The sequence below is a fragment of the Monomorium pharaonis genome, chromosome 4, assembly GCF_013373865.1.
Source record: "Monomorium pharaonis isolate MP-MQ-018 chromosome 4, ASM1337386v2, whole genome shotgun sequence".
Classification (NCBI taxonomy): Eukaryota; Metazoa; Arthropoda; class Insecta; order Hymenoptera; family Formicidae; genus Monomorium; species Monomorium pharaonis.
The window spans coordinates 8,998,160-9,021,690 of NC_050470.1; the positions used below are offsets into that span (position 1 = coordinate 8,998,160).

The following is a 23,531-nucleotide window of genomic DNA, read 5'->3' on the forward strand; positions in this document are numbered from 1 at the left end:
AGAGCTTGATCAGAGCTCGGAGTAGAGTAACGTGGAGCGTGGAGACGTCTGACTCTCGTCGTCCTCTCGTGTTCATTGACCGGCCGCATTTTTTGCGGAACACGCGTCGGAGATCGCGCGTGGACGCGGCTCAATTTGCGAAAGTATCGTAAGTATTCCCACGCACTCTCGCGTCTATCGTTCTCGTCGCCGCTGACAGCGTCATTGCGGCAACGCCGAACGGTACGTGGCGGTCTACGGTGGCCCCCACACGTCGTCCCAAAGGGTAGGGTGGTTCTCCACCCCCAAATTATTAGTCACGCACAACTCTGCTGCGAGCGGCACCGACCGAGCGGCACGGCGTCGGCGTCGTTTTGCCTGTTGTCACCGACGCCGACGTTGATGCCCGGCCTCGCGAGAGAGAGACTCCGGCGTCTCCAATCTCTCCCTACCATTATCGCCGCGCCGAGAGCAACGCCCAGCGAATTATTCGCATTCGTGTTTGAGTGTCTCTGCGCAGAGTTTCGATTGAGGAACGAGAATTTTTCTCGCGCAGAACTTTTGCGGACTTTCGCCCCTTTGTCCCGCCCCCACCTGTGCCCGTATGTTTCTTAAAAAATTGTTAACTTTTTCTACGCACATACTCGGCATATATATTATTTTTCAATAATCGCACTTTTTTTTCTAAGTGTCCAAGATAGAGCGAATAACGTAATCCGATCACGTTCAACGTTTCGGAATTCGCTGTTAATGAAATTCCAGACGTAATTCTAGACTCGGTGTTTTTACTTCCTCCAGGTTACATGATTTAAGTGGATCGCCCGCACATTTGAATCGAGTGTCAACAGTGTCAAAATGGCTTGGCGTTTCAAAGCGTCCAAATATAAAAATGCAGCGCCGATCGTTCCCAAGCCGGAGGCTTGCATTCGGGATATTTCCGTGGGATCGTATCAAACCTACGGGAATAACATAACAGCATCTGCGGCATTCATGGCATTCAATGTTGATCATAATGGTATCGTCACATCTTACGCTTATCTAGAACAGGCTTATTTCTTGCGAAGTTTAATTCATATTTCTATTTTTAAACAAAACTTGTTTAAAACTTAAACACTGTTCTTTACTTTTTGAAGGATCCAGTTTAGCGGTATTGCCGTTAGAGGATTGTGGCAGAAAAAGCAAGACTATGCCACTGCTTCACGCACACGCGGACACCGTGACGGATATGGGATTTTCCCCATTTCACGACGGCTTACTTGCGACTGGGTCTCAGGATTGTCTCGTGAGCATCTTAAAACTTTTCTTTTTCAACAAATTGTGAAATGAGGAAATGTACAATTTTTTTAATATGCATTTTTCTTATGTTAATTATGTTTGTATAAAATTAGGTAAAGTTATGGCACATCCCAGAAAGTGGTTTGGGAGAATCATTGTGTAATCCAGAGTGCACATTCTCGCATCGCCAACGAAGAGTGGAAGCGGTATGTTGGCATCCTTCTGCTGAACACCTTTTGACCACTGCATCATTCACCAATCTCTCGCTCTGGGATGTTCTGTCACAACAGGAATTATTCTGTAAATACTCCATAACATAAAGTGATCCTTAGACAATCAATAATATTACACAAATTCAAAACAAATACAGGTTCCAGACGATCGATAATATTGTGCAATAATATTGAGTGTCTAAGAGTTGCTTCACTGATATTTACTGTTTTACTCTTATGAAATTTGTGTTATTGTAGCTAATAGCGACCATACTGAAGTGATTCAATCTGTAAGTTGGAAAGAGGACGGTACCGTTTTAGCGACCACCTGCAAAGATAAACAAATGAGGATTATAGATCCGCGTGCCTCGACGTGTATCATCAATTCATGCTCAAGTCACCAAAGTATTAAAGATTCCAGAATAGTCTGGCTAAATAGTGACAGAATACTTACGACAGGATTTGATGCAGCAAGACTTCGTCAAGTTTACATTAGGGACTTGAGACGCTTAAATGAGCCAGTAAAAACGTTGGAATTAGATTGTAGTACTGGGTAAATATGAATTGAATATGATCCATTTGGAAAGACTTGAGATTTATTTAGTCAGATTATTAAGATAATTACTATTTGTGTACATGATATATGTTGTAGTATTTTGATGCCGCTTTTCGATTCCGATACAAATATGCTCTTCCTTGCTGGCAAAGGAGACACTACCATTATGTACATGGAAGTCATGGATAGAGATCCTTATCTGGTGGAAGGGATTCGTCATAGCGGCGATCAAACTAAAGGAGTATGCCTTGTTCCTAAACGAGCATTAAATGTAATGCAGGCTGAAGTTAACAGGCTATTACAGCTCACCTCCAATATGGTGATTCCTATTATGTATCAAGTTCCACGAAAAGTAAGCTGTACTAAATACTGTCTGTGTATGAATTATTAAATGCAACATATCTAAACTGTCTAATAAACATAAACTTTTAGACATACAGAGACTTTCATGCAGACATTTATCCGGATACTATTGGTCCCGTTGCTCAAAATAATGCAACATCATGGATTAAGGGCCATAATGCACCTGTGCCAAAGATATCGCTAGATCCTGCTAAAAGAAACAAAGGCGAAGAACCGATTACTGTGAGTAAACACTTTAATAAATAATGCGGAAGTTTTCATATCATTCTTAATGTGGCATAAATTAAGGTAGTTTTGATTGTTAAAAAACTTGTTTGCTTATTTGTAAATATCAGTTACATGATCGCTCTAAATTCAAATCGTAAATCACTGCATGCTTTTCATCATCATGTTTTCTTGCATTATTATCATACTTGCTCCAAAATAACTGGATTTTAAGGAATATTGAGTTATGATATAAACTTATTTATGTATTTACTTCAAACAATACTTATTTTAATATATATTTTTAAGATTTTGTTATATTCTAAAATTAGAATATGAAAAAATAATCATTCTAATATTATTTATTTTATGCAAAACAGTTATTTTGTTTGCAGAAGTATTACAATGTAACTTTATTAAAAAATTGCTTACTAAATATATGAGGTGATTTTATGTAATGTTTGCAATGTACTTTTTATGATTATCTAAAATGCCTAATATTTCAGTGGTTGCTGGTACAATATTATGTATTGTATTATGTATTATATAAATATAAGAAATTAGTAGAATTTAAGAAATATTTTTATTGCATAAAATTTTATATCTTTATAATTGTTTGTAGGAATTTATATTTACTGACTTATTTATTAGATTATTACTAATTATGTACACATTTATTTTTTGCTATTCGATTTTTTTCTCTATATTTTGTGTATTTTTTTTCACATTTCAGATATCCAATATATGTTTTATAATTTATACATTAGCACCATTCAAATTATTATTCCTGGCACGTGTAATATAAGTGGCAATTGATGTTGTAGCTTATTCTACAGTGTAAGTAATAGTACAAAATGTGTAAAAACATTTGCATTGTCTATATGCGGGCATGAGATATAAATTTACTTTCAACAAATTTAATCATGAGATTATTTAAGCTTGAATTAGAGCTTATTTTTATTTTCTTGTATATTGTTTATTCTGTACAAAAATGCGAGCCATGTGTGTACATATATATGTAAAATTAATGTAAATGTAGCTAAATTGTTGCTATTGTGTTGATTATGTAGAGATGTATATCAAAAGTGTAAAGTATTGGACAGTGTAATTTGGTTTGCATGCGGTTTGTGGTCATTAAGGTATTTACCGTACCTTCAGGTACACAAAGGAAACTTAACGGTGCTCAAAGACAATCAGCGCGAAATTAAAATAGAACAAACGAACCGGCCGCCGAAACCCTTGATTATTACTGCACCAAAAGGATTCTCGAAAGTGCAGAGCAACATGAACGAAAATGATAACAATGTGGAGAACGATACCGAAAAGATTGAAGAGTTGAAAAAACTACCCGAGATAGAAGATGAAAAAACCAAGATGCAAAACGGGGGACAAACCGTTCCACCAAAACCTTTACCAAGAGCATCAAGAACCAACAGTATCTCCGATGAGGAACCAAAACCAGTGGCACGTCCTCGTACATCGCCAAATCCCGGATCAGTAGTTACATCAGTGAATCCTAACGCGATTGGCGGATATAAGGTTATAATTAATTTAAAAAAGAAATTAATGTTTCGTAGAGGTTATTTAATTTTTCTGTAATAACGCGTAATACTTTGCATGCGGCCAGTTTCCTCCTTTATCACATTCATATAATCATTGTCATATCATTACTCTCTCTAACAGTCAATATAACAATTTTTTAAGAACAGAGACAAATAGAAATTTTCTTATTTCTTTTTTTTTTTAATTTTAGCCTCGACTTGGTCCTAAACCATTTCAAGCAAAGTCCAGCAGCCAGGAATTTTCATTTGATAAGGTTTTCTCTGTACCACTTGCACCGAATAATGACAGCAACACCAATGGTTATCAGAATGAAATTAATAATACTGTAGAGCATAACACTGAAGCAGACAAGTCACCGACCTTAACACCCAATGAACGGGCAAAGGATACAGAAAATGGCAAGAGTGACTCGAGCTCCATCGAGGAAGACGCCAATTCGAGTGACTCTGGTTACAAGCCGAAGACACCAAGCACTGCGGAAAGACGCAAAGTGTTCGAAACGAAAGTGAAGGATGAATCGCCCGAAAACGAGGATATTGGAAATTTTGAACGCGGCGCGAACAGGAACTCAATCGCCGAAAGGCGACGCCTTTATGAGAGTCGATCTGTATCTGTCACCGACGGAAATTTAGCAGAGAAAGCGATGGGTTCGCCGACTATGTTGAGACGAAGAGATTCCTTCAAAGCGAAGAGCGAGGTGATTAAGGAAGACGAAACTAAGAAAAGTATTCCTATGTTGCGACAGCAGAGCATGGATCCCAAATTGGAAAAGATAGAACCTGTTGTGACACCAGCTTCAAAAAGGACGTCGACAGTTTTTGGTAAGAGTTGTAACATGTTTTGAAAGTTGTTTTCTTCGTTTAATGCAAATTCTTCGATTATTATATAGGAAGAGTATCTAAGTTTCGACACTTGAAAGGTACTCCAGGACACAAATCTACGCACATTGAGAATATACGCAATATCAGTCGCCAAATATCCGGCGAATGTGATGGCTTTCATGGTAAAATTATCTTTTCTCAGTAAGATCAGATCTCAAGAAAGGTTTTAAATGTGATAAATATGGCAACACATTATTTTATCAATTTGCAGCCAATGCCGATCGAGTGGCTGTACCTTTGAGTGGCCTAGGTGGAAAAATAGCAGTATTGGAATTGAAGAAAACTGGAAGACTGCCTGATGGAGTTATGCCAGCATTAGTCCATGGTGCGACCGTAATGGACTTTCAGTGGGATCCGTTTGATAATCAACGACTAGCAGTTGGTAAAGCATAGAAATTGAAGATTATAACAAGAAAAAAAATTATTCCACCAGAGATTTGAAAAAGATTAATATAATTTGCTTATGTGTCTTAGCTTGTGACGACGGAATAATTCGCTTATGGGAAATACCCGAGTCTGGTTTGGCAGAACCAACGAATGAACCGAAACACATCATAGAAGCTCATACCGATAAGATTTATCTGATCAAATTTCATCCACTGGCATCAAATGTTTTGGCATCCGCTTCGTACGATATGACCGTAAAAATATGGGATTTGTCGCTCTTGTCATCTGCCGAGACGGCAGCTGCGAAGATTACTTTGATCGGTCATACTGATCAGATATTCAGCTTAGCATGGTCTCCGTGTGGTCAGTATCTTGCCAGCGCATGCAAAGATGGTAAACTACGAATATATAAACCTCGATCGAGCGATGTTCCCGTAAAAGAAGGAAAAGGTCCTGTCGGAACGAGAGGTGCGAGAGTTATATGGGCACTTGAAGGCAAATATCTTGTTGTAATGGGTTTCGACAAGTAAGTACAATGAAAAACTGTATGTTTTGTTCATATATAATCATAAAAGTATAGAAATAGTAACAATTATAATCTATTTTTTCCAGAGTTTCTGAAAGACAAATTTATGTATTTAAAGTGGATAATTTAAACACTCCTTTGAACACTGTTGGATTGGACGTCTCACCTGCCATATTAATGCCATATTATGACGAAGATAGCTCCACGCTTTTTCTAACTGGACGTGTAAGATTCGTTTTTTACATTTAATTTTAATTAACTTGAAAGAAGTTTACTATAATTTTACTTCTCTTTTTAAAACATTTTTAGGGTGATTCTACGATATATGCATTTGAGGTAACCGAGGAAGCTCCATATTGCTGCCCACTAAGTCATCATAGATGCAGTAGCTTACACCAAGGCTTGTCATTCCTTCCGAAAAATAAATGTGACGTGGCCAGTGTAGAGTTTGCCTCTGCCTTAAGGTTAACAAATAATACAATAGAGCCTTTAAGCTTTACCGTGCCGCGTATAAAGGTATATACTACGTAGAATTGATGTATATAATATGAAATTGATATAAAAGTGCTAAACTATTAATTTGTTTTAATTAGAGTGAATTATTCCAAGACGACCTCTTTCCTCCAACTAAAGTTATCTGGAAGCCGACTTTATCCGCGTCAGAGTGGTTTAATGGTGGCAATAAGCAACCATCTAGAATGAGTCTTAAGCCACCTGGTATGGATAATTGTAAGTAAAAAAATATTATATTATAAAAATAAGGGAAAGATAAATTTGTTATATGCAAGCTTTTTTTCACAGTAACTGAGAGTCAACCCCAAAGTGCAGTTACACCTCCCCAAATTGCAAACAAACCGTCACCGACACCTTTTGGCATCACTACACAACCCTTCAGTAGATTAGGATGGAATCCAGACATTAAAGCAAAACAAGAAGAGGTAAGACAACAATTGATTTTACACATTTTGCATGTGCTTTATAAATGGATATTGGTGTAAAAGATATTTCTTACGAGATGTAATTGAGATATGTAAAACATCAAACTTGATGGAGAAACAAAATTATAATTGAATGCATGTATAAACTTCAACATTGATATGTAGTTTTCTAATGACTTGCAACATTGTAAAGTGTAGTAGGTTAGAGCTATATAAACTTCGATTGACAGTATTATTCGATAATGATGATGATATGTGATGCATCAAATTATATTTGAAAACAATGCTTTGAAACTATCTAGAAAACTATCTTTCTATTCTAAAATTTCTATTGCAAAGAATTGTGCTTCTATGTGATATCACGTTTGAGCATATTGTGTGGTATATGTGCATCAGATCCAGAAAACTATGAGCCATTTTGTGGGAGATGTCATCCAGTGTTCACTAGAACAAGATCATATGGAAGGTGTTGAGGAACACGAATGGGTAACTCATTGTAATAATTCTATGTCTGTGCCATAATTCAATTCCTAAATAATTATTTATCGTGTAGTGGTTTAATAACTCTTTGTATTCTCAGTAGTTATACATACTCTATGTGAGTGTACAATCACAATATTTTTTGCGTTTTTAATAAAAATAGCAATAACTATTTAAGTTTTCAAATCAAAAGACAATTTATAAGACTAAAAATATTAATTTCTTTGTAAGAATTGATGATGATTTATATAACATTAAAAATTGTTATTTTAGGACGAGTGAAAATTGAAGACTTGTGGATAGATGCAAACTGGTAAGGTAAAAATCTAAACGTAGTTATTCGAGCCGCGTAAATTATTCATAAGTTAGGATTACATATTGCGCGAATGGCAAGAATATCGCAGTGTTACTGTGTATAGAGTGAGAGACAGGGAGAGTTGTATCTGAGAAATATACTTCCGATTTTTTTGGAAGAAATAAGAGATAAGTACAGTGTTTTATATCAATTTACAACAAGTAATACTCATTTTTTCATAAATCTAACTTAAGATTTTGTAAACGCATTTTTCAATATATAGAAGTAAGAGTCCAGGCCTTGTTGAATTAATTTAAAGTGAAAAGATAAATGAAATAAATGGCACACAAGAGATTTTTTAATCTGATCAATGCAATGATATTTGATATAGCGCAGTGTCGATATGATAACACTGTCCTTATACAACCAAAATGCGTGATTGTAGCTCTAGTCCCAAAATCTTTTTTTTTAAATCGCTTATTTGTCTCACTTATATATTTCTAGTAAATAATTCTATAACGTTCTATAATATATCACTGTAGAAATTATATTAGATGTAGGATATGCTTAATTATCGTCAAAAAATGGAAAAACTTATAATTTGACAATAATTCCACCTATTTAATGAATATCAGTTTGGAAATTCAGTGGATGAGTAATTCTAGAGCAAGTATGCTAGTATATTTATTACACTTTTCAGTTCCGAATGTGAATATTAATTGTGTCAGAGACAATTATTGACGAGTATTTAATTCGCTATATATCAAGCATTAGAATGACCAATTTTCTATATAAAAAAATCACAACATGTGCCATTTGTAAAGCGACAAACATGAAATGCAATCTATCGTTAATGAAAAAAAAAACAGTATTACATCCAATATTATTAGGTCTTTAAAAGTAATTTATTTTGTGATGGAGTCGACATTATTAACTTACTTAACTGCCACATCAGTGCCAGATTTATCTTCGTTTCGGCAAGTGTCAATAATGGTCTCATGTATATGACATAATATAATCTATCATCGTATATGTGTGATAATAGAACAAATGATGGTCTCGTCGCAGAATTGTGAGGTAGAAGTTTTTTACGATATTTCCTTATACGCACATACAAAAGACATTATACAAAATAATTGATAAATACAATGCGTACATAAGTAATCGTAAGCCAGTAATTTAATTAGTATGGTAAAATATACTTCAACTGAAGTGTTTATTGATGAGCATTGAACTCTTTGCAAGATTCAAACAATTTTAACTGATAAAGAATGACTGATCTTTTTTACAATAATCCTTATCAAAATATTGAATATAACATTTAAATGAGAATTTTATCTCGTTTTTATGTATTTATACTATGTGTTAGTCACACTATAAAAATGGTGGTACTATGTCCTTCGAAATCAGTTTTGAAATTGATGATAAAACCAAGTTTTCTTTGTAAAAATTTAATGATGATTGCATGTATATATAACTTCTTTGTTATTTTTTTATATCTCGGCACACAACGTTCGAACATAGTGCCAAAAATCCATTATCTAGTATTTCTTGTATCTTGCACATTTTAGACTTGTAAGATGTTCCAAAACATTCGAAAGTATTAAAGAATTTTCTATACGTGTCAAAAAAGGAATAAAACAAAATTTGATTTGTCGCTGCCATTTATATCTTTACTAAACTAACTCTACTATACTAACTTTATATTGTATTACGAAAGGAGGTACGATAAACTTGCATATCTTAATATGTAATTTTTTTATTCGATTATTCGTATAGCGTTATATGTTGCACACGATTACAAATTTGTAACCATTTTGCAAGCAAGCTCTATCTGTTTATGACCAGAATGCCAGAATGCTGAAGCGCGATCTTTTACAGAGAGATTTAAGATATACGTGCAAAACAAAAAATGTACGAGACTGAATGTTTCATGCCATTCGATTTCGTGTTCTGTAAATCATCGCTTTCTAAATAATTTTATTATATAGTGATGATGTACCTTTATATCAATCTTATAACGTTCATGTATCTCAGCTATAAAATTTTTATCAAAAGATTTAATCATATCTGATTTCCAAGTACCCTCTATCTTTAATAAGTATATATAATCTTACAATCATAAATACATAAAATTAGAAAAATTCAATATATTAAAATCTATACATATCTTATAATTCAGATTATTTAATTCAGAAAGCTTGAGGAATGTTTTTATTGTGAAAACATAACGTTCATATATAACCGTGATTTATATATATATGCACATTTATAATATTTCGCGAGCAATAATTTTTTTTTCCATTATTTTTTATGCAATATGTTGAGACAATAAACATAAATATGATATTATATAAATCATCTAATATATCCAACGCGATCTCTGGGAATCAATCTGAGCTCCGCGCCATGTTTAAGAAACACATTTCCTGTAAGCATAAATAATTGTACGATTGATACTCGTATATTTTAAAATAAATAGACGTTGCAATATATATTACAAGATTTACCTGCAGTTTGTTGAGGATTAATTCCTATGCCATCATCTGTAATTATGGCTGACGTAGCTGGTGGCACTCTAAATTCCTCAGCAGCAAATTTTAATACAGCAGTAAATGGTGTATTTTCTGGTACACTAAGTCTGTAATTAATAAAATAATACGTATTTTTATCTGACAAGAAGTTGGCAAAATTATAACCGAAATATCATCGCAAACTTATAGAGTACATATATTTCTCGTAACAGTTTAAATATTTCTCAATGAAGGAAATATGGTTTTTTTTTTAACAAAACAAGTTTACAAGCAATTAAAAATTATTTTATTGTTTTTTTGCAAACATTACATTGTAGAACGATACACAAAGTACATCTTATATTTTATAAAATAATATTTGGAAAATCAATTCAAAATATCAGTTTCAACATTATTCCATATCTCACTGTCTGGTTGAGTTTTAACAGCGGATATTCTATTGTAAACTGGTTCACGAATTACACGTGGGCCGTTTAATAAAACTTTTACTATCTGGCAGAGATGCTTGTACTCAAATTTAAAATCTGAGCACCATTTTCCATTCATGAGGTACATGTTTCGCCCAAAGAAGAATATCGCATCGACAAAATCTATGCAAAATCGAGTGTTGTCGCGAAGTAATCTTAAAAGCAATTTCTTTTCAGTATCCACTAATGCTAGGCATATCTCAGGATCATAGTTGGTTAGTTTTGAGGTGAAAGCTTGTATAACCAATTCTTTAATTGTATCATCATGCGATTCAACTGTCAAGTGTACCAGTCGTGAAACGTGACCATCATTTAACATCTTATTTATGCATTCCATTACTTCATCTCGATCACCATTAGCTATTGCCATCTGCCATGACATAATTAACGCCTCATCCTCCATGCGAGACAATGGCACTCCTAATTCCCCCAAAGATTCTATAATCATATTTATGGCAACCGAGCTGCTTATCATCTCTTTCAAGAAGACGTTTAATCTGTCCTGTCCAAAATGTTGGGTGTATAGTTTCAGATACTCGTCTACTATCTCTGTAGGTACATTGCTATCTTTTAAGTAACATTCTAATAATTTGTCACAGGCTTTCTCTAGATCGGAACATGTAATGTTCTGATTCTGTGGAAATAACTTTCGCTCTAGCTTCTGATGTAGGCATTTCTCGAAGGGCAACTTTTTGTCTTCAGCCTGTACTTTGGCAATGGCGACCTCGACGAAACGAGCACAGTTGAAAGCTCGCGTCACATTTTCCACGGTCATTTGTTCACTAACAATTGGACTCTGGAGTAGCGCGAGAAACGCGTCGATAGTCTTAAAAATTTCAGATCCGGCTTGCATTGTTACTCTACGCAATTAAGAACATCATTATCTATAAACAGCCACTTACACTTTAAATGGCAGAGTGGGATCGGACGTGAGAGTTATTTTGAATGTGACTTTGGACCTGGAACACATTAAACCTTGCATCAAAATGTTATAAGTACCCTTTGCTTAAACTGACATAAAACATATGGTTTTTTCACATACAATCTATCTACATTTTCTTATAATTTTATGTTTATTTATAAAATACGTACGCCATAATCGCTCACGCGTAGAATAAATACTGTATAAAATGTGATGCACGATACAGTTATTCCTAATTGCAATCAATTTGTGATTGACTGTAACAGACTGCAATGTCTAAGCCACCAAGCCACCAAGCTGAACAAGCCCAATCACAATCACCTCATGAGCTCAATAAGACTCGCAACCTAACCTAACCTAACTTCTATTTAATACAGAATTCGTGGATAGCAAGATAGCAACCATTGACTATAAGAAGTATAGAAATAAGTACGTACTAATTTTATAGAAGACAATTATCAACCCCAATCAGGGACTCGATTCTTAAATTCATTTGCAAGAGAAACGTATTCGCAAATTCTGTTCTTACATAAAAGTTGGAAATTTATTGGCTATCGTATAGCTTTTAACCAATAAATTTGCAACTTTTCTGTTAGAGCCGGTATTTGCGCATACATTTCTCTTGCAAATGAATTCAAGAATCAAGCCCCAGATTTGACATACTTTAGCATCCTCAATAATATTAGGATCACCAACAATTTTTATCAGAAAATATCTTTTTAAATTGGCTTTACAAAATTTCAAATCTGTTTACACAGTCAAAGTATATACAAAAATGAAAAGAGCAAATCCGCAGGAAAAAATTATGCAAAAATTACTGCACAAAAAATATTTTTGTACAATAATTTTTGCATAATTTTTTTCCTACGGGAAGGATAATTTCATGTCAATAACAAACATTTTCTTAATTTTTATGTTAAAAATTTTTTATTATTGATTAATAATAATCGTCTTTTGCTCTTTTCATTTCTGTGAGAACTTTGATTGTGTAAAAGAATTTTGTAAAGCTGATTCAAAAATTTTTTATAAAAGAATATTATATATTTATAATTTTTATTATTATATATTTAATTTTAAATAAAGTTCCAATTGTGTGTGTGTGTGTGTTGTATAGTCTGCATAAAATGTCTTATTCAAAAATAGCGTTTCGCATTCATGAGATTTTATCGTGAATTTTGCTTTGCAAAAATCTTGGATTTGGACGTGGCCAATACTTTTCAGTGCGAAATTGAGAATAGAACCATGAAATCTTGTATGCCTCTAAATCCGATAACAATAAATAGCAGAAGAAGTGAATCTTTTTTAATGCAAGGGCTCTCTCGCATTTATTTGAATTAAATGAATATTCATTAATTGCCTCTTATTGCGAAGAATGTTTAGAGTCAATAAGTGAATTCTTTTAAATGCGAGAGTTAATATTTGAAATAAATTGAATCCTCAAAAAACCAAATTATTGACAGTAACGTACTAAAAATTAAATTCATTTTGATTTCGATATGAATTCGATTATTCTTTCCTACATTTTTGTGTACTTTATTAATTCTGTAGAAGACTTTTACAATTTTATAAAGATAATTAAAAGATTAATCTAAATAATTAAAGGATTAGTCTAAAATAGGGAATATTGATAAAACAGATGAGTTTTAATTATGGCGAATTCGCAATTAGATTTCCTTTTAATAGAAATTTTACTTATATATATAATATATTTAAAAATATATATATATAATCAAGTAATATATTTTATAATTATGCGTAAATTCACAAATGCATATTTGAATTCATAATACACACTCTGTAACTTTCCTTGCAAAATATTTTTTAGATGACATAAAACATCTCTATTAAAAAAAATAAAGATAGGATTGGAAAAAAATAAAATTCAATAGATGCACATAACATTTAATACCAATTTGCAATATAAACAGTTTTACAATAATTATTGCTTAGTTCATACATATATCAACACATAGCAATAAATTTTATAAATCTAAAAATAGTTTTCAATGGAAAATGAATTATCAGATGTTGAAATTTGATAAAAATATATAATTACTTCTAATTAATTAATTTTATGTTTTTAATTTTAAAATATGTTTAAAATAATCATTTTTTTCTTCAAAATTGTCTAAAGAAATATATAAGACAATGTATATACATATAGAGGAAAATTTTTATTAATTTATCATATCAAAAGTATGCGAAATCATATAACAATTTCATAGCAGATTTAATAGGATTTGATATAAGTCCTATAAAAGTCATAATAATCAAAATTCAATTAAGATTCATAAAATAACAAAATTTTCCGTCAATAATAAACTGTTTATTATTCATGTTATAATATATTTGTAGATAAAATATACAATTTAATTTTACAAATATTGATTTACTTATAATAATAAGTAATTATTATGTTTTATAAAATAATACTTTTTTTTTCACGTTACTAGTCAAGTTGTAAGTATTAACAATAAACAAATTTATTTATTTAATTCTGTATTTTATCTCATTATGCGACAGACTTTTATATAATATAGCTAGACCGTTAATTTCGTTACAAGATTGAAACCAGTGCCACTTGCAGTCGAGTCATAGAAATTATAGTAGTCATGTATAGAGTACGTGTTTTTATGTACCATGGTTTTTAATTATACATTTTTCTGGAATTTTTTCCCGTTTTTAAAATCTCTGACCTTTATAAACATTACTTCAGTAATCTGTGATCGTATCAACAAATTCGTATTACAAATGATTATCACCCTAGCTATATACTATAGAATTCCGATTAGCAGCTTTATTTAAGTTAAACAGTACTAAATTATAGTATGATAACAGTTTAGCTATTAATGGAAGTCTGTGTGTCATTCATTTCAATAATTTTTAATAATTTGGAAAAGTGCGTAAGTATGTAAAATATGATAGATGTGTGTTTATTATAAACACTGCCTAGTACTAGCTTTTGCAAATATTAATTATGCTAATAATTTATCAATGTCTATAAAATATTTTGTTAATTTTTCCTCAAATTATATGCATATAAACAAATTCATTCATATTATTCACTATTTCATCTTACCATTCTCTTTATAATTTGGAAGTATATAAGTACATAAAACATGGTAGACACTTGTCTACTATGTTTCATAAATACTGTCTGGTACTATATTTTACAAATATTAATTATTATTAATATATTATTAATATATATTGAAATATTATTATGTATATTAATAATTATTATTATTTTAATATTAATAATAATTAATATTTTGATATTAATAATAAAATATGCTGATAATTAATTTATTAATTTCTATTGAATACTTTGTGAAATATCTTCTCAAATTATGCGTAATAAACAAATTCATTCATATAATTCACTATTAGCTTATTATTATTTTTTTGTAACTTAGAAGTTTATATGTTCCGTTCTGAGAAAATCTTTTTTGATCGGTTTTAATCTTAGAGGATACAAAGTTTGACTGTTTTTAAATGACATAATGTCGTCGATTTTCTTAACATTTTCATTAGCTGAATCGGCAGTTTCTTCGATTGTGATATCAAGTGATTTATTTTCTGTTGCCGTCGGTATTAAATGTATTGACAATTTACATCGAGTTTTACTATATACATTTTCCTAGGGGTTTATATATTAAATATATTATTGATTTTTCCAGTCAATCTTTTTTTAAAATTATATTTGAAAAAAATAATATTCTATTTTTCATTCATTTTTTGACAAAAAAAACTTTTTTTTCGATCTGTGACTAATATATTCGGTATGTAAAATAAGTGATTACCTTAAAGAAATTGAGTAATTGCTGTCGTGTTATAGTTTTCAAGAAGGCCACTTCAATATTTACTCGATCGAAGTTATACTGTTGCGATGCAATTTCATTCCAATATAACGTGCACTGATGTCTTAAATTTATCGGTTTCTGCAAACGTAATGCAGTCACGGCTTTCTTGTATTCCTCGAATTGCTCTTCTGACATAGTAGATATGTGATCCTAAAACGTAATTATTTTTATTTAAAATGTAAATTTTATTGGAAACATATTCTTATATTATTACATACTTATGTATAGTAAATGTAATGACATTTATTTGAACACAATGTTACATAATATGTATGATAAACGTTATTTACACGTCTTAATTTGTCAGCGAATTTGTTGATAAAAACGCTGATTTTTTATTTGTTAGCATCTACAATTTTAAAAGGTCACGACGTTTAATAATCGCTACCATAAAGTTATCCAATTTTTTCGCTCTTTTAGCGAATAGAAAACGCTAAAACACTGGCGGATTCGTTAGCAACGTGTAAATGGTTTAATACTAGCGAATTTTATCGGTCAGAAATTTCTTTGGAAGAGCGACAAGCTGGCGATAAAAGACACCAGCAACAAGCGTCGAAAGTCGCTCCGTGTAAATAACGCTTAATTAAAAAAAGAAAACGCGGTTCCATTAATTAATGTATTAACATATATATGTTATTGTTATATAAATTTTCTTCTACATACCAACATGGAGTCTATAAATAAATCAATCCGCTTTTCTACATATTGCGGATGTTTATTACTTTGCACTACTATTTGCAAACCTTGAGATCCAATTCGTCTATATATATGACTATAAACTATATAGCCTAATTGCTCCGTCGTTCTCAAAATATCAAAACAGGGTCCTGCAATAATTTGTGCTAAAAGTTCTAACAGCATATTCGATTCTGTTGATTGTAACCCTGTAGGATAGTACACCGTTGTTAAAAAACCTGAATGAAATTTATTTTCCGCTTCAAATAGAAAGTGGCAACCTGGAATAAACATATATATTATAATAAAAATCTTATTATTGATAAAATACTATATGAATTGAAATAAATTATACTTTTTATTTCCATATTTTCATTTTTATATCTGTAATGATTCTAATATCAATATTAAATTGTGTTTGAAAATATAAGTAATGAAATTCTTCGAAATGTAAAAACTATGCCTCTTAAAATATAAATTAAATTTATTAAGCATATTAATTTTAATGAAAATGATTTTATTAAAATAATTATAAATGAGATTTTATTATGTTATACACTTGCCATTGTCTAGTTTAATTTCACGATTCAATGTTAATTGCTTTTGTAAAGGTATTAGATGAGACATTCTAGCTGTCAACATAGATTCAATTAGGCTAACTATATTTATAGCTTCTTTTACAGTTACGTTGCCATATATTAAGCACTCCACATACATATTACTAAAAAACTGCGGTATGAACTGTTGGAGTCTATCGACACTTAGATCTGTGTGCCACAAAAAATTTTAATTAAGGTAAATTTTTAGTTGCAATATGGTTATTAATAAATGACGCTAAAAAGTTTCAAAAGGAAAAAAGTAATTCTGAATAAAATGAAATTGTAAAAAAAATTTTTGAGAAGAAAAAGAAATAATCTTTGATAGAAAATAAAAAATACGAGTTTTCTTCTACACATACGAGCAGTATATTCCAATAATTCTTCTTCGAGCAAAGAATGTTGTACCAATAGATTAAAGAGATAGACGGATATATATTCATGTAACGATTTAGTAGCCCAATTTTTCAATTCCCTAATATACTGTAAAACATTCTACATAAATATGCTGTTTAATTTGATAATCAAATAAAAAAAGATTTTTTATTGCATTTATTCTACATACATTTTCTTTTAGGATTTCAAATCTCTTTGGATCAGTCTTAAAATTTATCATTCGATTCACGATGTTTGTCAACAGCAGATACTGTTTGTCATCATAACCGCCTATAGTAAGCTAGAAAATGATTAATCTTTTTCTTAAATTTGTGTATTTATAAAACATTTAATAGACGTTATTACACAAAAATAAATTTGAGCATATTTATGAATAATAAGTTACAAATAAGAAATAAAACTTAATTTCTGAATAAGGCAAAAATTTTATGCATATAAAACAGTGTTTGTTTTAAACATTACATTAATCTTAATAATAAATTGATTAATAACTTATTCAAATGACGAACGATCTATTTTTAAATAATATTAATAAAATACTGTTATGTAAAACGTATTGTAAAACGTGTAAAACGCACAGTGTGTATGTGTGTGTGTGTGTGTGTGTGTGTGTGTGTGTGTGTAATAATATTAATAAAACACACACACACACATACGGTGTGTGCGCATGTATGAGCAAAAGCTAAGGTTTTTGCGGACACACCTTGTCGCAATTTTGTTGCAAAGGTGTGCTCGAGTTTGCTATAAATTTTGCGCAAAGTTTGCATTATTTTGCTGGGTACTTACTAATATTCCAGAATTACAACAGGAAAGTTTCGATTCTAAACCAGCTAATGCAGCAGCATGTATATCTTCGTTAAGAGAATCTTGCAAAAGTTGAACAAACATATAAGTTAAATTACAATTAAGAGGGCTTATATTAGCGAATGGGCTGTAAAATAAAGATAAAATAAACGTTATATATAATTATGAAAAATTTATTTTTTATAAGAGGATTTATTATAATAGTATAATACTATATTAATTTAGTTAACTTAAAGAAATATTTTTTATAAATATTTTATAAATATTATAGATATTTTCTATAAATAATAAATCTTTAAATAATAATATTTGAAGAAAAAGTATGTATAATTAGAAAGAACCCCGTACAAAACACAAGTGGCTCCGGATAGAATTGGCTATAATTTTAGTATGATGAAGTCCTGATCGAAAGTCTCAATGGCAGAAATTCAGAAAATGCCTAGTTTTCGAGATATTTGGTGTCAAATCATTGAAATCAACGATAACGATTTATGAATGAAAAAGCCCTACTTTTAGAGCTTTTAAAACTTTGGAAGGTTTTTTTATACGTATTAGACAGTTTTAAGATCGTCAGTATGTTTGAAAATATACATATATGCATTTACATCTCTACGTACACATCTATATATCATGCATATAGAAGGCTCGGATATGCCTAATTGTACATATCTTTTTAGAAACGCTTACTAATACGCGCGCGCGCGCGCGCGCGTGTGTGTGTGTGTGTGTGTGCATGTGCGTGATGCGTGCGTACGTGCGTGCGTGTATGTATGCATCTGTGTATGGGGTGCCCGCCTCATGTGTATCTTTTTAAAAAAATTTTTTCAACTTTAACACCAAATATCTCGGAAACTAGAGATTTTCTGAATTTCGGCTATTGAGACCTTCGATCAGGACAGTCAAGACTTCACCACACTAAAATTTCAGCCAATTCTATCTGAGGCCATCATTATATCATTATCTGTCGATAATTTGTATTATTTCATTGTTGTAATTTTGTAGAAGAATATTTCAACATTTTATTTAGAAATAATTCGATATTATATCTAGCTAGAACGTATCTCCTATAATTATACTTATAGTATACCTGACAAAATGGAACATCATTTCTGTTTTTGGTACGAGAAATTCATCGTCCTTTTTATACCAAAGTCTTATGAACGATGTATCCTTCAAAATAATAGGAAATTTTCCTACCTGTAAAATATTAGCTGTTAATACGTGTAATAACATTAAAGTAGACAACGAAATCAAAATCAATAAGATAAAGGACAATTCTGTATGTAAAAACAAATCAAAAGTGTAACTTTAAAGTCACTTTTATTACAAATTTGTTACGCTTCATAATGATTTTGCTCATAAAATGGTACTTAAAGATTAAATAAAATGGTACTTAAAGATTAGATATTGCAAAAAGTAATCTTAGTTACATTATTATTAATTTGTGAGTTAATATTAATCGTAGTGGGTATATATTTATTCTTGTAAGGTAATTTCAGATCTTCGTTATAGCCAGCGTTAATCCACATGTCCATCGTTTCCTTGGATAACTTTTCTTCCTTATATTTAGTGCCGAACCATCTTTCGGTTTTATTCGCTGTAGGTTCGTAGGCTTTTGCGGCTACACAAATGCTAATGATATTTTGCGGCGTCAAGGTTTTTATTATTTCGTTGATCAAGTCCGGTTGCCACTCAGTCAAAATATATCTTGCATACAAAACATTGTTGATGGGACATTTTTGTAGTGCTTCGACCGTAAAACGCACATAATCAAGAGGCAAAGACTTTTCTTTGAATTCAAATTTTTTCTGTACAGTAAGACTATATATCTAAAAATGTAAATCATGGTATTTTATATAGTAACATGTGGTACTAATTACTAAAGTACAGAATGTCCGGAAAATTATGATACTGCAATTTGCCGATCATTTTATGTAAAATTAAATTTTATTTCATTAATTACATCATAGATCTCTTTAATTGGGCCCTTCAAATAAATCATATTGATATACTGGAACATCAGCTGAACAATATTCTCGATATGTTTAATACCTTCTTCGGTTAAATAAAAAGCAATGATAAAACCATAAATTATGTGAGATATTAAAGAGTTACACCAACCTCTGGCCTTTAAAGTTGATAATAGTGAACCTTTTCCTTCATGTTCAAATATATGAGAAACGTACGGGAACTATATTAACAAAATTATATTTAAAAAGAACTGATATAATATTTGTGCAAGGTATCAAAGCCAAAAGAAAAATATACTACCAAAGATAGGTGATGTTTCCACACATCAGATATAAGAAACGTAATTTCTAAATATCGCACATCCCTTATGGGAACAATGTACCGTATAGTGTGAAAATGTTTTTCATCGAATGGATGTTCAGGCCATGTTGGAAATTTAATTTCTTTGTCTTGTACTTCAGAAAAAAGATCTACTACTATTTCTTCAAGTTCATCTAAACTTTCTAAATAGAAAATTTACTTGTTCATGTAACGTATAATAGAATATAAATTATAAATTATCAACGTACCTTTGCCAAGGATACAAAGTGCCATAATATTTGCAGAATAATACTCTTTATGAAACTTCAATAGCTCATTTCTAACATTAATGCCCCTCTGTTTAGGTATTATGTCTAATGTTTCTCTATTTCCCATGGTAAATTTTGACAACGGATGATCTGGTCTCGCAAATATTTTATCCACATGATTAAGTCGATATTCATCATTTACTAAATCTTTTTCGTATTCCGAATTAATGGCATTTAGTTCCAATTCGACCAAAGTTTCCGTGAAGAGAGGAGCTATAAAAAATTGCGCAAGGCGATCCAAAGCGCCTTCTAACTTCTCTGAAGATATATCGAAGAAGAACGTGGCGTTATATGTGCCAGTCAATGCATTACTCGTACCGCCATTCCGTGACAAATACGTTCCGTATTCATTCTGCTCAGGATATTTCTTTGTTCCTAACGGTAACATGTGCTCGCACAAGTGCGCTAATCCGGGGAGATAGTCGGGATCACATATGGAACCTGTAACATATATTTCATTTTCAGTTATTCTTGAGATCGATAATTCAATAACCATTCATCAAAACACTGCATTAATCATTTATTTACGAAGTATCATGAAATATAGAGAAAATGTAAATAATAGAGAGACTCACAGCAGAGAAAAATAGTCAGTACGTTTAGTAAATTCATAAAAGCAAAGTTATTAAGCAAAAGCACAAGATCTAAAGATTACCATGATAAAATGTATGAAATACGTTTATTCGACTAAGTTGATAAAATAGTTTCATTTTTTATATACAATATATAAATTTTTGTTATGATTCATAATATAAGATAATTTTATCGGAAGATTTATAAGAATTGCTAAAAATAACATGTGCAATAATGAAATAATATAATTACCGGCACTAATGTCTATTGCAGCAGCACTCTTGATAGTTGTTGGATCGCTTATTAAAAGAACTTTCATTTTGTTAGTGAGAACTAAACCCCTGTATAATCGGTCGTCATTTTTTGATTTTATTATATTGTTATATCGCTCTTCCACACGTTTATTAGGCGATAAACTGGCCATGGATTCAGAAATTTTATTTCTAAATGTAAAAGAAGTAGGTCTTCAAGTGGATAATCTTTAAATGGATGAAAAAAGAAATAGAAAATAAATTTGTTAACTTATTTATAATATAATAACAAGAAAAAAAGATGTAAAAGCACGTGTCTATGTAAAAATGTAACGCTGGACAAATACTGAATTGGCCAGTAATTAATATTATTTATTTTGAGTATTAAAAGTACTAACAACAATGCTTTTAACAATAATGTAGAATTTCGACAATTAACTACACCCGAATGTAAAAATTTGTGGAAATATTGTAAAAAATTGCGATTTTTACAAAAATCTACAACTTCTACAAATTATTATATCGTTCATAAAAATGTTTGTAAAAAGTTGTAAAACCTTATAAATATTTCTTATAACTCACTACAATTTATTGCATTTATCACGAGTTTTTACAATTTACATAAATTTATAAAAAGTTATGTTAACAATTTTAATTTTTTATAGAAATACGTAAATTATATATTATACTTCTTGAGCTCATCTTGAGCCGAGTTTTAATAATATATTTTGTCTTATGTAGATAAATACAAATTCAAAAAGTTTGTTTTGTACAGTCATAAAATAAAAATAAAAAAACGTACAAAAATATTTAAATATTTGCGAGCGTTAATTAACTTTCTATATATTATAAAAATTATTCTAGACGTACAAAGAAAATTTCCGCAAAATTGAACTCACGTTCTCTTTGTTTTCTCTGTAGAGGACAAAATGTGTGTTATGAATAAAACGTACTCCAAAATATTCTTTCTAACGGCTGCTTTTTCCAGAATAATCTTTTCTAACCGCCGAGTTCGTAGTTCTTATTAAACAACAATTTATTTCAATGTATTTTTATTGTTTAAACGAATAAATACATTTAAGTATATTTTTGTTTTGTAACACTACAAAACAAATTAAGAACACAAAAAGAAAAAAATAAATATTGAAGAAAAAAAACTGTATTATTAAATTTTTCGATAAGTAAAGAAAGAAAAACTTCATCCAATTCTTTGACTCATCATATTACTTTCACATCCAAATTCTATATCTTAATATCGAACTTTCAAAATCCGTGACATACATACCTGAATCACTCTTAGTCAGAGTACTGTTTATGCAGTTGATAATAAATATAAAGAGACAGTATTCTTACTTGCAGTTTGTACTTTCTGTGAGAAAGTTTTCGTCATTCCGGGCAAACGACGTTACAGACTGTGGTTACAGATCTATCTCTGCCCCACCATGTAATTTTAGTACAAATTTGGTCGAATCACATCCATTTCCGATTTTATCGACAGTGTTGTAAAAATAAATATGGTTTATCACGGACTTGTAATAATGTATCTTTAGGCCCTTGTGCAATGTCAGGCAATAGGCAATAGGAATCGTCCTCTCTTTTTCTTTATTTCCTTGTTCCTACTGCTTGTTGTCTAGCATTATGCAAGGATTTTCTCATAGAATTTTGTAGTGGTCAGTCTCTAATTAGTGTTTCTAAGAATTTCGATGGAGCAACGCACCTGGGGCTCGATTCTTGAATTTATTCGCAAGAGAAACGTATGCGCAAATACCCGCTCTAAAGAAAAGTTGCAAGTTTATTGGTTAAAAGCCATGTGATAGTTAATAAATTTCCAACTTTTCTGTAAGAAGAGAATTTGCGAATACGTTTCTCTTACGAATACATTCAAGAATCGAGCCTCTGGTGACAATTTCACACAATTACAATCAATGTACGTCTAATGTAATCATATGTTACGGACATATTTATAATACATATTTTTAATTATAAAATTTTATTAGCTTCTTGTATTATAAAAAATGATAAAACATTATACGTTATTCTCTTAATACTTCATCTGTTTTTGAGAATATAATTTTTTTAAATTTTATTCTCTTTGTTCAAATTTTTATAGTTTGTCCTTTTATATACTTACTTGAATTTTAAAAATAATTATAATTCCTAAAATTTTAATTACACAATATGTGTTGCATAT

The 23,531-nt window shown here is 30.9% G+C and overlaps 4 protein-coding genes across 8 annotated transcripts; 1 reads left to right on the forward strand and 3 right to left on the reverse strand.

Annotated features, from left to right (window-relative positions):
* Window positions 1–18: 18 nt before the first annotated feature.
* LOC105830801 (coronin-7) lies at window positions 19–9,716 on the forward strand. 3 transcript variants are annotated; one of them, XM_012670392.2, is made up of 18 exons: window positions 19–148; window positions 778–994; window positions 1,113–1,261; window positions 1,368–1,554; window positions 1,725–2,019; window positions 2,119–2,374; window positions 2,455–2,607; window positions 3,748–4,128; window positions 4,343–4,973; window positions 5,042–5,155; window positions 5,245–5,415; window positions 5,508–5,946; window positions 6,033–6,171; window positions 6,256–6,462; window positions 6,540–6,675; window positions 6,748–6,884; window positions 7,281–7,370; window positions 7,638–9,716. In XM_012670392.2, the coding sequence occupies exons 2-18, from the start codon at window positions 835–837 to the stop codon at window positions 7,644–7,646; spliced, it is 3,654 nt and encodes a 1,217-aa protein (XP_012525846.1). In that variant the 5' UTR covers window positions 19–148; window positions 778–834; the 3' UTR covers window positions 7,647–9,716. The 3 variants fall into 3 exon arrangements, with proteins under 3 accessions (XP_012525846.1, XP_012525847.1, XP_036142057.1); XM_012670393.3 differs by lacking the exon at window positions 19–148 and adding an exon at window positions 430–581; XM_036286164.1 differs by lacking the exons at window positions 19–148; window positions 3,748–4,128 and adding an exon at window positions 431–581.
* Window positions 9,717–9,826: 110 nt separating this feature from the next.
* Window positions 9,827–12,072, reverse strand: LOC105830805 (ubiquitin-fold modifier 1). Of its 3 annotated transcripts, XM_012670404.3 has the most exons (4): window positions 11,753–12,072; window positions 11,563–11,619; window positions 10,170–10,300; window positions 9,827–10,088 (listed from the first exon to the last, which is right to left on the reverse strand). In XM_012670404.3, exons 1-4 carry the CDS (start codon window positions 11,755–11,757, stop codon window positions 10,018–10,020), a joined length of 264 nt encoding a protein of 87 aa, XP_012525858.1. In that variant the 5' UTR covers window positions 11,758–12,072; the 3' UTR covers window positions 9,827–10,017. The 3 variants fall into 3 exon arrangements, 2 of the variants coding, with proteins under 2 accessions (XP_012525858.1, XP_012525857.1); XM_012670403.3 differs by lacking the exon at window positions 11,753–12,072 and having other exon boundaries at window positions 9,855–10,088; window positions 11,563–11,645; XR_004963065.1 differs by lacking the exons at window positions 11,563–11,619; window positions 11,753–12,072 and adding an exon at window positions 10,950–11,556 and having other exon boundaries at window positions 10,071–10,088.
* A 1,899-nt stretch (window positions 12,073–13,971) lies between these two features.
* Window positions 13,972–16,477, reverse strand: LOC118645310 (insulin-degrading enzyme-like). The gene is made up of 3 exons (XM_036286167.1): window positions 16,109–16,477; window positions 15,386–15,595; window positions 13,972–15,222 (listed from the first exon to the last, which is right to left on the reverse strand). Exons 1-3 carry the CDS (start codon window positions 16,412–16,414, stop codon window positions 14,995–14,997), a joined length of 744 nt encoding a protein of 247 aa, XP_036142060.1. The 5' UTR covers window positions 16,415–16,477; the 3' UTR covers window positions 13,972–14,994.
* Window positions 16,478–16,597: 120 nt separating this feature from the next.
* Window positions 16,598–23,456, reverse strand: LOC105830806 (insulin-degrading enzyme). The gene is made up of 11 exons (XM_036286165.1): window positions 22,240–23,456; window positions 21,342–21,568; window positions 20,457–20,957; window positions 20,188–20,390; window positions 19,880–20,107; window positions 19,347–19,745; window positions 19,004–19,113; window positions 17,899–18,043; window positions 17,282–17,392; window positions 17,079–17,199; window positions 16,598–16,887 (listed from the first exon to the last, which is right to left on the reverse strand). The coding sequence occupies exons 2-11, from the start codon at window positions 21,511–21,513 to the stop codon at window positions 16,667–16,669; spliced, it is 2,211 nt and encodes a 736-aa protein (XP_036142058.1). The 5' UTR covers window positions 21,514–21,568; window positions 22,240–23,456; the 3' UTR covers window positions 16,598–16,666.
* Window positions 23,457–23,531: the final 75 nt, after the last annotated feature.

Bases quoted from the DNA above. Each gene is read 5' to 3' on its own strand.
- LOC105830801 (XM_012670392.2), top strand. From the start codon at position 835: ATGGCTTGGCGTTTCAAAGCGTCCAAATATAAAAATGCAGCGCCGATC. The intron at 2,608-3,747 runs GTGAGTAAACAC...CCGTACCTTCAG, and splicing joins AAGGCGAAGAACCGATTACT to GTACACAAAGGAAACTTAAC. The intron at 5,156-5,244 runs GTAAAATTATCT...ATCAATTTGCAG, and splicing joins CGAATGTGATGGCTTTCATG to CCAATGCCGATCGAGTGGCT.
- LOC105830805 (XM_012670403.3), bottom strand. From the start codon at position 11,642: ATGCAAGGTTTAATGTGTTCCAGGTCCAAAGTCACATTCAAAATAACT. The intron at 10,301-11,562 runs GTAAGTGGCTGT...TATTAATTACAG, and splicing joins CCCACTCTGCCATTTAAAGT to ACTTAGTGTACCAGAAAATA. The intron at 10,089-10,169 runs GTAAATCTTGTA...TTATGCTTACAG, and splicing joins TAATCCTCAACAAACTGCAG to GAAATGTGTTTCTTAAACAT.
- LOC118645310 (XM_036286167.1), bottom strand. From the start codon at position 16,414: ATGTTTATTCCAGGTTGCCACTTTCTATTTGAAGCGGAAAATAAATTT. The intron at 15,596-16,108 runs GTATGTAGAAGA...ATTACGTTTTAG, and splicing joins TATTTATAGACTCCATGTTG to GATCACATATCTACTATGTC. The intron at 15,223-15,385 runs GTAATCACTTAT...ATAAACCCCTAG, and splicing joins AATTACTCAATTTCTTTAAG to GAAAATGTATATAGTAAAAC.
- LOC105830806 (XM_036286165.1), bottom strand. From the start codon at position 21,513: ATGGCCAGTTTATCGCCTAATAAACGTGTGGAAGAGCGATATAACAAT. The intron at 20,958-21,341 runs GTAATTATATTA...TATATGTTACAG, and splicing joins TGCAATAGACATTAGTGCCG to GTTCCATATGTGATCCCGAC. The intron at 20,391-20,456 runs GTACGTTGATAA...TTTTCTATTTAG, and splicing joins ACTTTGTATCCTTGGCAAAG to AAAGTTTAGATGAACTTGAA.